Source organism: Odocoileus virginianus, chromosome 15, assembly GCF_023699985.2.
Source record: "Odocoileus virginianus isolate 20LAN1187 ecotype Illinois chromosome 15, Ovbor_1.2, whole genome shotgun sequence".
NCBI classification, from domain to species: Eukaryota; Metazoa; Chordata; class Mammalia; order Artiodactyla; family Cervidae; genus Odocoileus; species Odocoileus virginianus.
This window is the reverse complement of record NC_069688.1, coordinates 28,869,976-28,883,947: the sequence shown is the minus strand read 5'-3', so window position 1 is coordinate 28,883,947 and position 13,972 is coordinate 28,869,976. Positions and strand designations below refer to the sequence as shown.

At 32.9% G+C, this 13,972-nt stretch overlaps 1 protein-coding gene across 2 annotated transcripts in view; it reads right to left on the bottom strand.

The window, feature by feature from the left end:
- Positions 1 to 13,972, bottom strand: part of ZC2HC1A (zinc finger C2HC-type containing 1A) — a 49,846-nt gene that overhangs the window by 4,943 nt on the left and 30,931 nt on the right. Inside the window, exons 6-9 of one of the 2 annotated variants that reach the window (XM_020894107.2) lie at positions 13,397 to 13,496; positions 12,680 to 12,779; positions 3,729 to 3,845; positions 57 to 164 (exon numbers count right to left, since the gene is read on the bottom strand). In XM_020894107.2, the coding sequence (XP_020749766.2) occupies positions 57 to 164; positions 3,729 to 3,845; positions 12,680 to 12,779; positions 13,397 to 13,496 (425 nt within the window). The remainder of the gene's footprint in view (positions 1 to 56; positions 165 to 3,728; positions 3,846 to 12,679; positions 12,780 to 13,396; positions 13,497 to 13,972) is intronic. The other variant, XM_020894109.2, reaches the window with a different exon arrangement.

Below are 13,972 nucleotides of genomic sequence, written 5' to 3'. Positions count from 1 at the left end.
CATGGTCTTTGGAAAACAAGGAACACTTATTTTTATTTTAGTTATTACAAACATACCTGGCCATGTAGCTATCACTATATGTTTTTCTTTTGCTTGTAAGCACACCTGAGGCAGGATTTCGGGCCAAACTAGGTGGTGTGGAATTTCGAGGTTTGATGTTAGTCCTAGAAGACAGAAATAGATGGCATAATAAAAAAAAACTACTGAATAGTAAGCATTTCTTTCACAAATTGCTTATTAGAATGATTAGAAAAATAATTAGAAGCTATAGAGAGGTAAACTCAAAAGATTAAAATCCATAATTATTTCACATCTGAAATCCTTAATACGAAGTAAAAGCTGAAGCATTTTGCATTGACTAACATTATCTTGAGGGTACATAAAATCATTTAAAAATGTCTATATATTCTTGACATGAAATTTATGTTAGTCATTCTAAAACACTTCAAAATTTTTTAAAGTTTAAATCTACAGTCCCCTCAAACTAGAGATAAGTCTTGTTGAGTGCCTAGAGTTAAATAATAATGTTAGATGTATGAGATGTGGTTAAAAATTTTGCTAACCATTTTTAAAGAATAATATTCCATTTATGAAAGCTTGATCTTAGAAAAAGCAACTAGAATGAATCGGTTAATAATATACTCTTGCCTCTAAAGATTTTAATTTCACCAACTACACAACCTGGGCTATCTGTTATCAGTAAAGTGGCTGATCATACCTTTCTGAACTCACCTTCTGAAAATTCCGGAATCAAAGAACACTTACGTATGAGGTAAAAATGGTAAAATGTATAGGCTTTGGAATTCAGATGAATCTGGATTCAAATCCCAACTGCCACTGAACAACTCTGGGTGTGGCAATCTGAGTCCAAGTTCCCTTGCGTATAACATGTGACCATCATCACTTATAGAAGTCAGATATATAAAATGTAATTGATACTACATTTGGCATAGCTAAGGGTGATGATGGTATTACTACTATTAGTATTGCTACTACAAGTTAACACTTACATTAACACTGTTTACTACATTTGATGTAGATGCATTTTTTTTTCCTGGCCACACCTCACAGCATGAGGGATCTTAGTTCTCCAACCAGGGATCGAATCCATGCCCCCTGCAGTGGAAGTGCAGAGTCCTAACCACTGGACCGCGAGGGAATTCCTATGGCTACATTTCAAATCGTCTTCATATAAAATTTATTTAATCCTCATAATAATCCTATGAAGCAGTAAGGATTACTAATTCTATCTTGCAAAGGAGGCAACTGAGGCAAAGAATAGTTAAGTAATTTCCCCAAGGTGACAGGTAAGTCATTGCAGAACTAGGTGCAAGATGTTCTATAGTGTTAGTTTCCTCCCTCTCTTTAGAAATTTAGTTAAATCTTTTCATTTCAGAGATAAGCAATATTGTGTTACCTGATCAAGCAGAATTCTCTTTAAAAATACACCTTTATAAGTTCTCAAACTCTGGGTGAAATTCTTCCTTCTCTACTTATATAGCAAAGCTGGAGAGAGTCTCCACAAATTTTAAACAGTTGTCTCCAAAATACATACAAATTTTCCAAATGCCCATTACATGCCAGATATGATACCAGGTACTAAACATACTTCGCTTTCTTTAATCTCCACAAAAATATCTGAAGATATCATTCCCATTTTAAAGTTGAAGAAACTCATAGTCAGAGAGATTAAGTGCAAAGCTATTACATGGCCGGGCTTCCCTGATAGCTCAGTTGGTAAAGAATCTGCCTGCAAAGCAGGAGATCCCAGTTCGATTCCTGGGTCGGAAACATCCACTTAAGAAGGGATAACACTCCAGTATTCTTGGGGGCTTCCCATGTGGTTCAGCTGGTAAAGAATCCTCCTGCAATGCAGGAGACCTGGGTTCGATCCCTGCTGTTGGAAAGATCCTCTGGAGAAGGGAAAGGCAACCCACTTCAGTATTCTAGCCTGGAGAATTCCCATGGACTACAGTCCGTGGGGTCGCAAAGAGTCAGACTTGACTGAGCAACTTTCACTCATATTACATGGCCAGAGTGTTTGAATTTGAATTTATGTGGGTCTCATTCCAAATCTTATATTCAACATGTAGTGATGTCATTCAAAGGAAGGCAACTTTGAATACTTAAACTATTTCTAAACTTTGACGAGAATCACCCTGGTGCACGGATGGGTCAGCCTGAACCTCTTCAAATGGCCTTCAAACACTCACTGCAAGTCCACCCATGAGGCGTATGCTGCTCTCCTTTCACATGGCCCCTCTCGGGACGTTGCAGAGCTATCACATGCCTTTTTAGGAACTCAGTCTCTGAAAACTCCCTGCCAAATGGCAATTCCTCCAAGTGAGAGTCACAGAGGAACAGGGTGAACAGGGGTTTTGGTTTTTTGGCTCAAGAACGAAAACTTGTTAGAAATACTATTGCCCCCATATAATGTACATATGATATATAGACAGTACAAACATAGCAATGCATATACACATACAACTTCATATCAATAGTTACTCAAATTAGAAAATAATTTTAAAAATACATAAAATATAAGTTATCAACAACAGGTGTCATTATTCAATGCCTATTGTGTATTTTTAGTAACATCTATAAGGTAGAACTGGAATGCCAAGAACCATTTTGATCAGTACTTAAAACATGCTACTCCAGGTCTCACACCATCAACACATTTTTCTTCCTGGTCAGAGTCTGAAAGTGCTACCTTATTATGTGTCCATTAATACAATCTGCCTGCTAGAGTTAAAGCCAATAATAAAAGAAGGTCTAACTTTGCAACGGCACTTCCTCTACCCCACTGCTAAACACCGTTTCTTTGCGATCTGCTTCGGAAGGTACAGACAGCAGGAACAGTACAAAGAAAAGCTCAGCGCACAAATTCTTCCTTCTAGGATTTATCACTGTCTACTTAAAAACAACACATGATGGCTGCTAAAGACTCAGACTTTTCCTGTCTTTGTTTTATTATATATCTAGCTAAATGTATTATTATTTATGGAAAAAAGAATGCTGTGGTAGACTTTGGTTTAAAAGTTAATCAGGTGAGCTCTATTAAGTAATTTAACTTATGAGACCCTCAAGTCATCATTTTAAGATGAGAGGGCAAGACTTGCTTTGGGGGCACAAACTTGTAAGCTTGGAAGACTCGTGCAGAGTCCCAAGACTGCCACTGTCACTCCTGCTTCTCCTCTTAGTCTGCGGGCCAGTACAAAGAAGGGAATGTGATTACTGCCCTGTGTTACGTGGAGTTTGTAACTATCTAACACAAAGACTAAGGATCCCTGGATTGAATGTGTTCTAAGATCTTTTTCCTGCTTTTTTATAATAAATTTATCATCTACTTAACTAAGAGATACTCTAGCAATATTTTATTTATATAATAAATGATGTAATGTTCCCTATTTTACTCCTAAAAAAGTTTCATAAAAATAAAATTATTAAGGTAACTCATTTCAACCCTCTGAAAATTAAAATTTAATTTAAAATTAAAATGTAAATTTTGTTCAATGAACGCTCTAAAAATAGACAGGATAATAAAAATGCTCATCAAAAATCAAAGTGTTATAAATCCTAGAAGATTATTCAACACTTCTTGGCTTAAAAATGAGTAAATAAAAAATTTTAAGTATAGCAATGTACAGATTTATAGTATTTCATTATATAAAGCCTTTAAGGAAATATCTGAAAAACATTAACCAAACTGAGTTACAAATACTTACTTGTAAATGGGTAATAACTCATGTCTTTTGATGGCACTGTCTGATTTTGTATCACTCTCATACAACTTTTGCACATGTCTTCCAGTTCGAAGTGGAGGGCCTAACTTGTCCATCTTACTATTAAAATATATAAAGGTGTACCCATAAGGAGAATGCTACTGTTTCTTTATATTAAAAAAAAAAATAAGACATTATTCTGATTCATCAGAAATCTACCCCCCAAGCTCTTTCATAATTATCTGACAGCCAGAGTAAGGACTAATGTCAAAAAGAATCCTCAGATAGTTCATACAATTGCCATTATTAAATATGAAAATCTGACTACACAGGCCACCCTGCCAGTTTTGACAAACATACTAACATAATCCACGCTTACACATATCAGGGCAGTGGAATCAATTTAAAAAAAAAAAAAAACCACCTTAAGAAGGACAACTGTTTAAAATTTGTGAAGCTAGCAGTGAACTGGAAGTTATTATTCTGGTAAATAAATACACATATGATGCTTGTTCTTATGGAGCTCACAAATCATCTAACTGTCCCCTTCCCTGAATTCACAGAACTTTCCTATTTCTGAAATTTATCCAAAGAAACATTAAGCATGACCCTATGAAAACACTGATGATGGCAATTTTAAAAACTACATGGAAAAATTATAAGTGGCCATGCTGTCTGAAGCTAATATTTTTAACCAAAATTAGAAAGGACTGTCAGCTACTGAATAACAGAAAACTGTAGGTTTGCAGAGATTTCATTATTTTACATCAAACAAATGATACTATCATCAATCAATCCATTCATAGTAGGAAGCAGGGAAAATTAAATTAGAAAACTAGGAGTTCTACCTTCAATGACTATTGAATGACACATCACTGCTTGATAACAAAGAGTTTTTTTAAGGGATTTTTGTTTACTCATTTAAATCCTGAGCACCTACTATGTATCAGGCACTGTGCTAAATTCTGGGGATACTGTGGTAAATCAGACAGACCTGAAGCTTTGTTCTTATTACAGAGTTTAGTGTCTCAAAGAATCTGGTCATCCCTCTAGATAATAAGGATCTCTACAGAGGGACTCATTTTATCCAGTCTCTGTTCCTTCAATATCCTATAAGCAGCAGGCATTCTGCTGTAAAAGTTGATATCAATACTTTGCAGGCGGTGCTGCTTTACATTAGGTGTTTACATCACACTCAGTAAAACATTTTAAAGAATTTTTTAAAATGCCTCCAATAAACATATTGCATATTTATTACATATAAAATAACAAAACTTCTAAAATTTGTGAGATTAACATTTTATGCATTTTATTTGTGAGCAATTAGTAGAAAATTAACCTATTTAGAATTTTAATTAATAAATCAGATTTTTTTAAAAATTATGTAATAACAATCAAAGCATTATTGTTCCAAACAGTATTTTTTTTTTACAAACGGTATCTGTGGATTTGGAAAAAGAAAAGATTTTACTTTCTTCCTCAGAAAAAAAAAAGTTACTGAAATTAAAACTCAGAATTAAAATTTAGAAACATTTAAAACATGGATTCCTCTCACAAGGTAAGAACTACTAAAATCTAACAAATGATAAAACAAAGGAGACGAGTAGAATCTAATAAAAATGTAAAGGCAATTCTCTATTGGGAATATTACAGATTTTCTATATATGAAAGGATTGCTAGTATTATCAGATTTTTAAAATGTAATTTTTTTAAAAGGCAGATTTCAATGATGATTTTACTACCACATACCTGTGCTATGAAATTCAACTCAATTTGTTTGTCTACCATGTATATGAATGTGTATATATACACACCCACAATTCAAATGTTACTTAGGCTGGTCTTCCCTGGTGGCTCCGATGGTAGAGTATCTGCCTGCAATGCCAGAGACCCAGGTCTAGGTCTACCTGTGTATATGTATGTATATCACAGTTCAAATGCTACTTAGGCTAAATGTTAGTAAATGTTGTTATTAAGCTCAAATCACTTCATTCCACTGTAGATTTCTATTGTTATGCTATGTTATTTTCAAGGGCTAGCTAAATAAAAATACATTTTAAATTCTCAATGTAATCAAGGTCATATAATATGTAAGTTTGCACATAAATGCATTTTACATAATTTTAATAAATATAATCTTTATATAAATTAGTATCTATTTAGGTGCTTTTACATATAAAATTTTGCTAACATACATATTTTAAAAATCTTGAAATGACAGTCAATGTTAAGGTAATTATCCCAGGACCTAATTAAAATGAAAGTAAACCATTTGGACATCAAAGTAAACCATGGACAAGACAACCAAATGAATGGGAGAAAATATTTGCAAATGGTATGACCAATAAGGGGTTAATATCCAAAATATATAAACAGATCATACAACTCAATATCAAAAAAGCAAAAGACCTCACTAGACATTTTTCCAAACTTGATATTTTCTAAAGCCAAAAGGCATAGGAAAAGATGCTCATTGTAGTTAATCATCAGAGAAATACAAATTAAAACCACAATGAGCTACCAACTCACAACTGTCAGAAGGCTATCATAGAAAAGACACAAATAACAAATGTTCGTGAGGATGTGCAGAAAAGGGAACCCTCTTACACTATTGGTAAAGATAAAAACTGGTGCAATCATTGTGGAAAACTATATGGAGATTTCTCAAAAAACTAAAAATAAAATTACCACATGGCCCAGTAATTCCACTCCTGGGTATACATCTGAAAAAACACTAACTCAAAAAGATATGCCCCAACATTTACGGCAGCACTATTTACAAGTGCCATGATAACGGAAGCAACCTAAGTGTCCATCAACAGATAAATGGATAAAGAAGATGAGGTTTATATATATATATATATGTACATACATGCACACACACACAAAAACAAATGGAAAATGGAATACTACACAGCCATTAAAAGGGACGAAATTTTGCCATTAGCAATAACATGGATAGACATGGAGGGTAATATGCTAAGTGAAGTCCATCACTTAGAGAAAGACAAATACTATTACTAATAGTATTTGTATATAAATTACAAATATATAAAGTATATACATTACAAATACTATTACATAACATATGTGGAATCTAACAAATAAACTAGTGAATGGAACAAAAAAAGAAACTGACTCAAAGATAGTGGTTACCAGTGTGAAGAGGGAAGGAAGGAGAGGCAATTTGGAGTGGGGGACACAGATGTTTAAACTACTATGTATAAAATAATTAGGCTATAATGATACATTGTATAACACAAGGAATATACCCAAATATTCTAAGAATTTTAAATATATTATAACCTTTAAAAATTGTGAATACTGTACATCAACTATATATCAATAAAAAATTTAAAAAGCTAAGATTATCAGTTTACAACAAAAGATCTTTCAAATACTTAAATATTTTCCTAAACTGACTTGGATCCAGACCAGCTCTCATGTACCATTTTCACATTTATTTTAGTGAACAAGAATGCTCTTTATCCACATTTCCTTCTCTATTAAACCATTTCTTTTCTGTCCCTCTTCCTTCAGTAGCATTAAAAATAAGTCAAAGTAGCAACAAGATAAAGGGATATTTGGAAAGAAACTGAATTCTTTGCAAAAGTAGAGACATATTTTCAAAAGGAATTTTAAGTTTTAAACCCAACTGATTGCTCTTTGGTCGAAGTTTCTTCTTGCTGTGTTTCTTGTTCTTGCAAACCAACGATAACTGACTTAAGAAAGTGAATAAAACAAGTAAAGGAAGCAGGAATTCTCTATTATATGTTTTGCCCTGCTCTCAGGGGTCTTTGATGTTGCAAGTTATGAAAAACATCACCACTGGTGATTTTAATACTTAGCTTATACATCTATCTACAACTGGGGTTACTCTGATAATAAATTTTAGAGAAAAACAATGAAAAATCTACCATATTATATTTTTACCTTATTTACAAAGTTTGAGAATTGTAATTTCAGTGTGATAGTAATCATTACAGAACTATCAACATCAATGTTTTCAGAGTGCCTCTATGCTATTTTTCTTTCAAAGGGTCCAATTCAGTAATGACAATGCTACATGAAAGGTCTAAAAGATTTAGGCAGGAATAAAGAAGTTCATTTAACAGTCTTGCTGCTGTTAAAGAAAAGAAGGAACATTATTTTAAAGCCAACCAAGCACATCTACACAGGACAAATTTGGTGTAGACTAAGCAATCTGATATACAAAACAGAATTCCCATCTGACATACAAAACACAGAATTCCCATATGAAGTTCAAGGATATATCCTTACATTGGTATTTAGATTTGGTCAGAGTCAACATGGAAGTATACTTTTAATGTTACTATTCTTTTAATTCAGTCACAGAAATGTGTTTGAATGGATTAATGAAAGTTAAAAAAAAATACCCTTTGGTTAACTGGAACACTAATATGTGGTCTAACTTCTTAGATAGTCCATATAATTCCATCTTTGGGAATAAATGATAAATAAATAAAAATCCCTACCTTCAACTTACCCGTTCTAAAACAGGGAGTGGCAAACTTTTCCTATAAAAAGCCAAAAAGTAAATATTTCAGGCTTTATAGGCTATACTGTCTCTGTCGCACTCAACTCTGCAACTATAGCATGAACGCAGCCATAGACAATTTACCACTGGCCATGTGCAGCCATGTTCCAATAAAAACAACTGTTGGGCAGGATTTGGCCCTCAGACCATAGTTCAAAAAGATCACCTACTCTAAAGCATCAAAATTCCATACTTGAGAGGATGCCAGTATTTTAAATTTTTGAAAATCTAAATGAAAGGCAGATTTCAATGATGATCTAAAATTTTACCATAAAGAGTTATGATCAAAATCACTATCTTATAGTCCAAGACAAAAATACATAACATTTTGTCAAGCTGATACATTTATATAAATGATAGACCCAGGGTTTTTAAAAGGACTATCTCTAGCTGTATGTAATTGCCATGATATGAATAGTGTATCTAGAAAGGAACAATGCTTCAGCAGGCTTTCCAATATTCATTGCTAAATGAGTGTTTTTGGCAATGCAGCAAGTATTTGGCAACATATCCATCTATTTCTGAGTTGAGATAAACTTTAACCTAGGAAAGGTCCCTGTTTATTGTTGACACCATGGGTGAATTCTTAGGAAATAAGCCACTCAGTCCTGTACACTATAACAGAGCAGAAGAGATAAAACAAAAAGACGACTTCTAAAATAATTTGGGGATCAATCTTACCAAGAGGTATTTTGTGTCTTTGTGGACATCTACAGCTATGATGTTTCGAGGCTCTCAAAGTTTCAAAGCCTTCCATACTTATACTTCTGGTCCTAAACTCATTGATTAAGTTCTATACAGATAACATAGTAACTCAATTCCATGGCAAAGTGAGCTTCCTTAGACTAACAGTTGAAATAATTGTTATCCACATAGGAAGCCAAACTGTGCAATTTTAGGTTGAGGCATTTCCAGACCAATAATGAAAGTCAGAGAAGTTCATAAAGATCTAAATAATGGTACACACAAACCACACACATCAAAAGATTGGCTTATAAGAAAAGCCTGTTTCCACTCATACAAACATATACTCAAAACCTAGACATTCATTCCTCACTCCTGTTAATATAAAGCATGAGAAACCAATTTCTTTTTTCATCCAAAAAAAAAAAAAAATGCTCCTTACCTGCACTGTTTCTCTACTTTTAACACACCTACTATATCCTATCTCCAAAGTAAACTTCTAGTTCTCAGAGCAATTGAACAGAAGTAAATCTCTGCAATTTGATACTTCAACTATTGAAAATTATCAGCTGAAATATCCATTTAAGTTAGTAATTAACCATTAAGACAACATAATTCTAAAGGTACAACTGTGTAAACTATCTGACACAATTCAAGTATAGCAATATTTATTTAAAACTCTGGGTTTCATCATACTTCTAATATCTCTAGGAATAAAGAAAACTATTTTTGGTACAAGAAAAAAATTTCTATTAGAGTGTATTTTGCTTTAAAAAATTCTATTAAAATCAGCTGACCCACAGGTTGTCTAGAATTATCAAACATATGAGAATTTTTTCAAGTAAAAAGGTAAATTTTTCTGTGGTGTGATTTCAATATATGCTAAATATTATAGATCACTGATATGTATGATTGCAGGCAGACACAATAAAGATTATACACACCTGACTTTAAATAATTTCAAACCACCAAAATGACTCATTTTACTAATCTTAAAAGATGCTCAACTTCTTGAACCAGATGTCTTAATTCTAGATGTCTTATTCCTGTCTTTACTCAATTCTGATTTATCTGTGTTAATAAAAATCATGATAATCATTTTTGTTGTTGTTCAGTCACTAAGTTATGTCTGACTCTTTGCGACCCCATGGATTGCAGCACATCAGGCTTCCCTGTCTTTCACTATCTTCTGGAGTTTGCTCAAATTCAGACCCACGGAGTCGGTGATGCTGTCTAGCCATCTCATCCTCTGCCACCGCCTTCTCTTTTTGCCTTCAATTTTTCAGTATGAAGACAAAAGAACAGTCATACAAACCTCAAGTAATTACCTTACAAGTACCAGAACCATGATTCTGTGATGTTGCAAAAAGTTAACAAATCAGGAACTGAATTTATTGACTCACTATTATTTCATATATTCATGAAAAATTCATGTGTCTGTATGCCAAACATTATACTACATTTTGTAGTTACATCTGTAAGCAAAGCACACACAGAGCTTTGCCATCACAGATTTTATAATCTAGTAAGGAAAAGAAACAAACCATTACCTCAGTAATTCTAAAAAAGGAATGAGCTCTGACAGCTATGAATGATTCTATTCAGTATAATAATCATATTGCTATCAGTTAATACAGTAATTATATTAACTCATAGTAATATATTGGCCTTAAAGAAAAAAAAAAAGTAATATATTGGTCAGAAGCATACATTGCCACTCTCTTTCCAGCAGTTAGAAACAGTCCTTTAACACATAAGCATCATATATAGTATGGACAAATGAGATTTAAACAGTCATGTCTGACAGTTTAACAAGGGACAAACAAAAATTTTTAAATCTTTATAGCATTATAGCAGTGCACAACTTTTAAAATTCTTGTGCCCAAAGCTTTTTCTCATTAGTAAAAAAATTTCCTCCTAAAGATTAACAAATGTTCATCAGCTGTCAAGGTGTAAGCAGACTTAAAGTTGTCAGAGCAAGAAGGAGAAAACAGATAAGAACTAAGTCAGGTAGCTACTAGTTAGGGGTAAAGTAGGATCTAGAAATCTAGTATTTTAATCCAAAATTCAGTAACCCTTTCCATTTTACCAGCCAGCTTCAGATGCCCCCTTAAAAAGAGTGTCAGTATAACTTAATAGTGCCAACTGGTTAAGATTACCAGTATGATAGGAAAGGTACTAAAAAAATTACCAGCCTATAATTCAGTCAACCATAAATGAAACCCCCATTTATAAACTTAAAACATATTGATATTTCTATATTTACGTACCTAATGAGTCAACTCAGTAGAGAAGCTATAAAAAGAAAATCAGATAAGTTTTTTTTTTTTTTAGCACTGGAAGATGAGAACCTTTTACTTTCAACCAGCTGTTCTACTGATAACCTGTCTCTTTCTTAAGGATAGCCTGTCTCTCTTTTTTGGAAGCATGACAAAAAGAAAATCATTTAACTAACCAGATCTTGTTAGCTGATCTTGTTCTTTTTCTACAATGATAATTACAATAAACTATCTTTAGATCTTAAACACTTTATATGTAATCCAAATTAGGAAACAAAAGGCAGTTACTCTCTATTGATAGATACCATCCTTACAATATTGTAATTAGCCTCCAACTAATAAAAATAAATGGAAAAAAAAAAGATACCATCCTATTTTTTCCTATATAAAAACCAAACTGAGACTCTAGCTCTGAAAATAATGTGTCAGGCTTCCTAAACCAACTTTATAAACAGTATCTGTAAAAAATAAAAGAATAAGGCTACATTCTAATAATCATATGGCCATCCCTTAGTTTTCTTGTTTATCAAAATGAAAAGTGAGTTTCTACTAGAATAGAAAGATTTCTATTAAAAACTCTAGTGTTATCAATGAATTTTCCCACAATAAAATAATTGCTGAAGGCTTAATTATGCTGCTTTATTAAAAAGCATATACATAAAACTATAGAAACATAAATAGTATTAAATTGTTATAGTTTCTATCAAAGTATACACGGAGTTTATAGCCAACCTACTTCTCCAATAACAGTAGACTCATCTTTTTAAAATTTATATATATTTTATGATTGTATAGTATCACTTTGTAGATTTTCACAATTTGATATTCAAACATAGCTACACATTTTTTTTTTACATTATAATAAAACCATATGTAAAGAGACTGATGCTTATCACCAAAGACAGGTCAATTTGTATCATGCTACCAACTCTTTGACAGCTGTGTGGCTTTGAGCAAATTACTTTGCTTCTCTGATCCTCTCCTCCTATGGCAGTGGGGTGGTTTTAATAAAAATAATGTTAAACGTCTAGCACAGTGCCTGATACATGCTTAAAAAAAATTGTTAGTATAAAAGGTCTACTGTATTTTAAGTAATTTCATTAGACTAGATTCTCGGAATTAAAACTATGAAATGGAAAATGTGAATGTTTAAGGCTCTTGATAAATGCCACCAGAACTTCTTCCAAACTGGTTATACTAATTTAGACTCTTAAAAGCAATGTGAAAGCTCCTGATCAGCAATATATTAAAAGACAAACTTAGAAAATTGAGATTAATGAAAAAGCCAACTGTGTATGTGCTTGTGTGTGCTAAGTCACTCCAGTCGTATCTGACTCTGTGTGACTCCATGTTACCTAAATAGAACAAAACCTTAGTACCAGGCATGTGTGAATATACACATCACTAAGAGATGAAGTTCCATACAGACTTACCCTACATGAGGGACTGCTATCCCTTTATGGGAGGGAGACAAGGTCTGAAGTTTGTTTCCCGAAGAGCTGCCAACTGAAGACACTTTAGCTGAGGGAGCACCTTTTAATAAAAAAGGCATTAGTTTTAACAACACTCTGAAAAAGAAAAATCACATTAACCAGAGCACCTGACAAAACAATGCTTTCGTGGCAATAAATCTTCGTGGCAAAAAATCAAAATGAATGATCAAATCCAAAATTAAGTAAAATTTTTATGGAACAACACACAGCATCCTTCATTTCTAATTTCTGTACTTATTTCTTACAATTTACATACAAATGAAGGTACACTTCAGCAATCAAGATCTTCTTTAAAACATTAAATATTTGCCTATTAAGGATAATTATCAAGTTTAGACAGGTATAGACAGAAACAAGGGGAAAAAATACTGTGGTCAAAGAATCAAGAAAAGGACTTTGGTTGACTACTCTGAAGAGATGATATATCGGTAACTACATCAAGGACAGACATTTACGCTAAAAAAGGACTACAAAACATCTAAAGTATAAGCTACTGAAAGTTACTTTATTTTTACCCAAAATAATTACTTATCTTCCACATCAACTCCTAATAAACCTAGTGTTAAATAATCCAAAACAGAATACTGTCATTTCCTTCTCTACCGATTCTGATGTTAAAATAAAAAAAAAATCAAGTTATTTTACAGATCTCATTACCCACAACAGTTTTGCTAGTGCCACTTGGCTGTGGTAATCGTGATGATCCTGATGAGGTGGTCCCAGGAGAATTTAACTTTTTAAGTGCAGGCGGCTTATACTAAAACAATGAAAACACAATGTTTTATCAACATCACATTTTGATTATGGATTACAAACCAGTATTTCAAAAGCACACATTCCCTTAAATGTGTCATATGTTTTACCACCTACTCAAATTATCCAAATTTAGAAAGAGTAGGTTAAAACATATCACCTTAGAGAGAAGTTACCCAAGAAATGTTCCTTCTCCAAATTGGCATACTAAAATTCTGGCTCAGATGTTCTGCTGCTAAAATAGCGAGTAACTTTTCCCAGTTCAAAGAAAACAAAATGGATCAAATGGAAAAAATTTCCTCAATGTTAAGATTTTAAATGCCAACCATATTATTAGAAAAACTTAAAACCACCCAAAGATGCTCACTCAGTGGTGTGGTTTTAAAGGTCAAGATTTTTGTATGTTCCTTGGTATGGTTTTATATTTCGTATATATAATCCAGACACATATCTTACTGATGAAAATTCCTAAGAGCACAT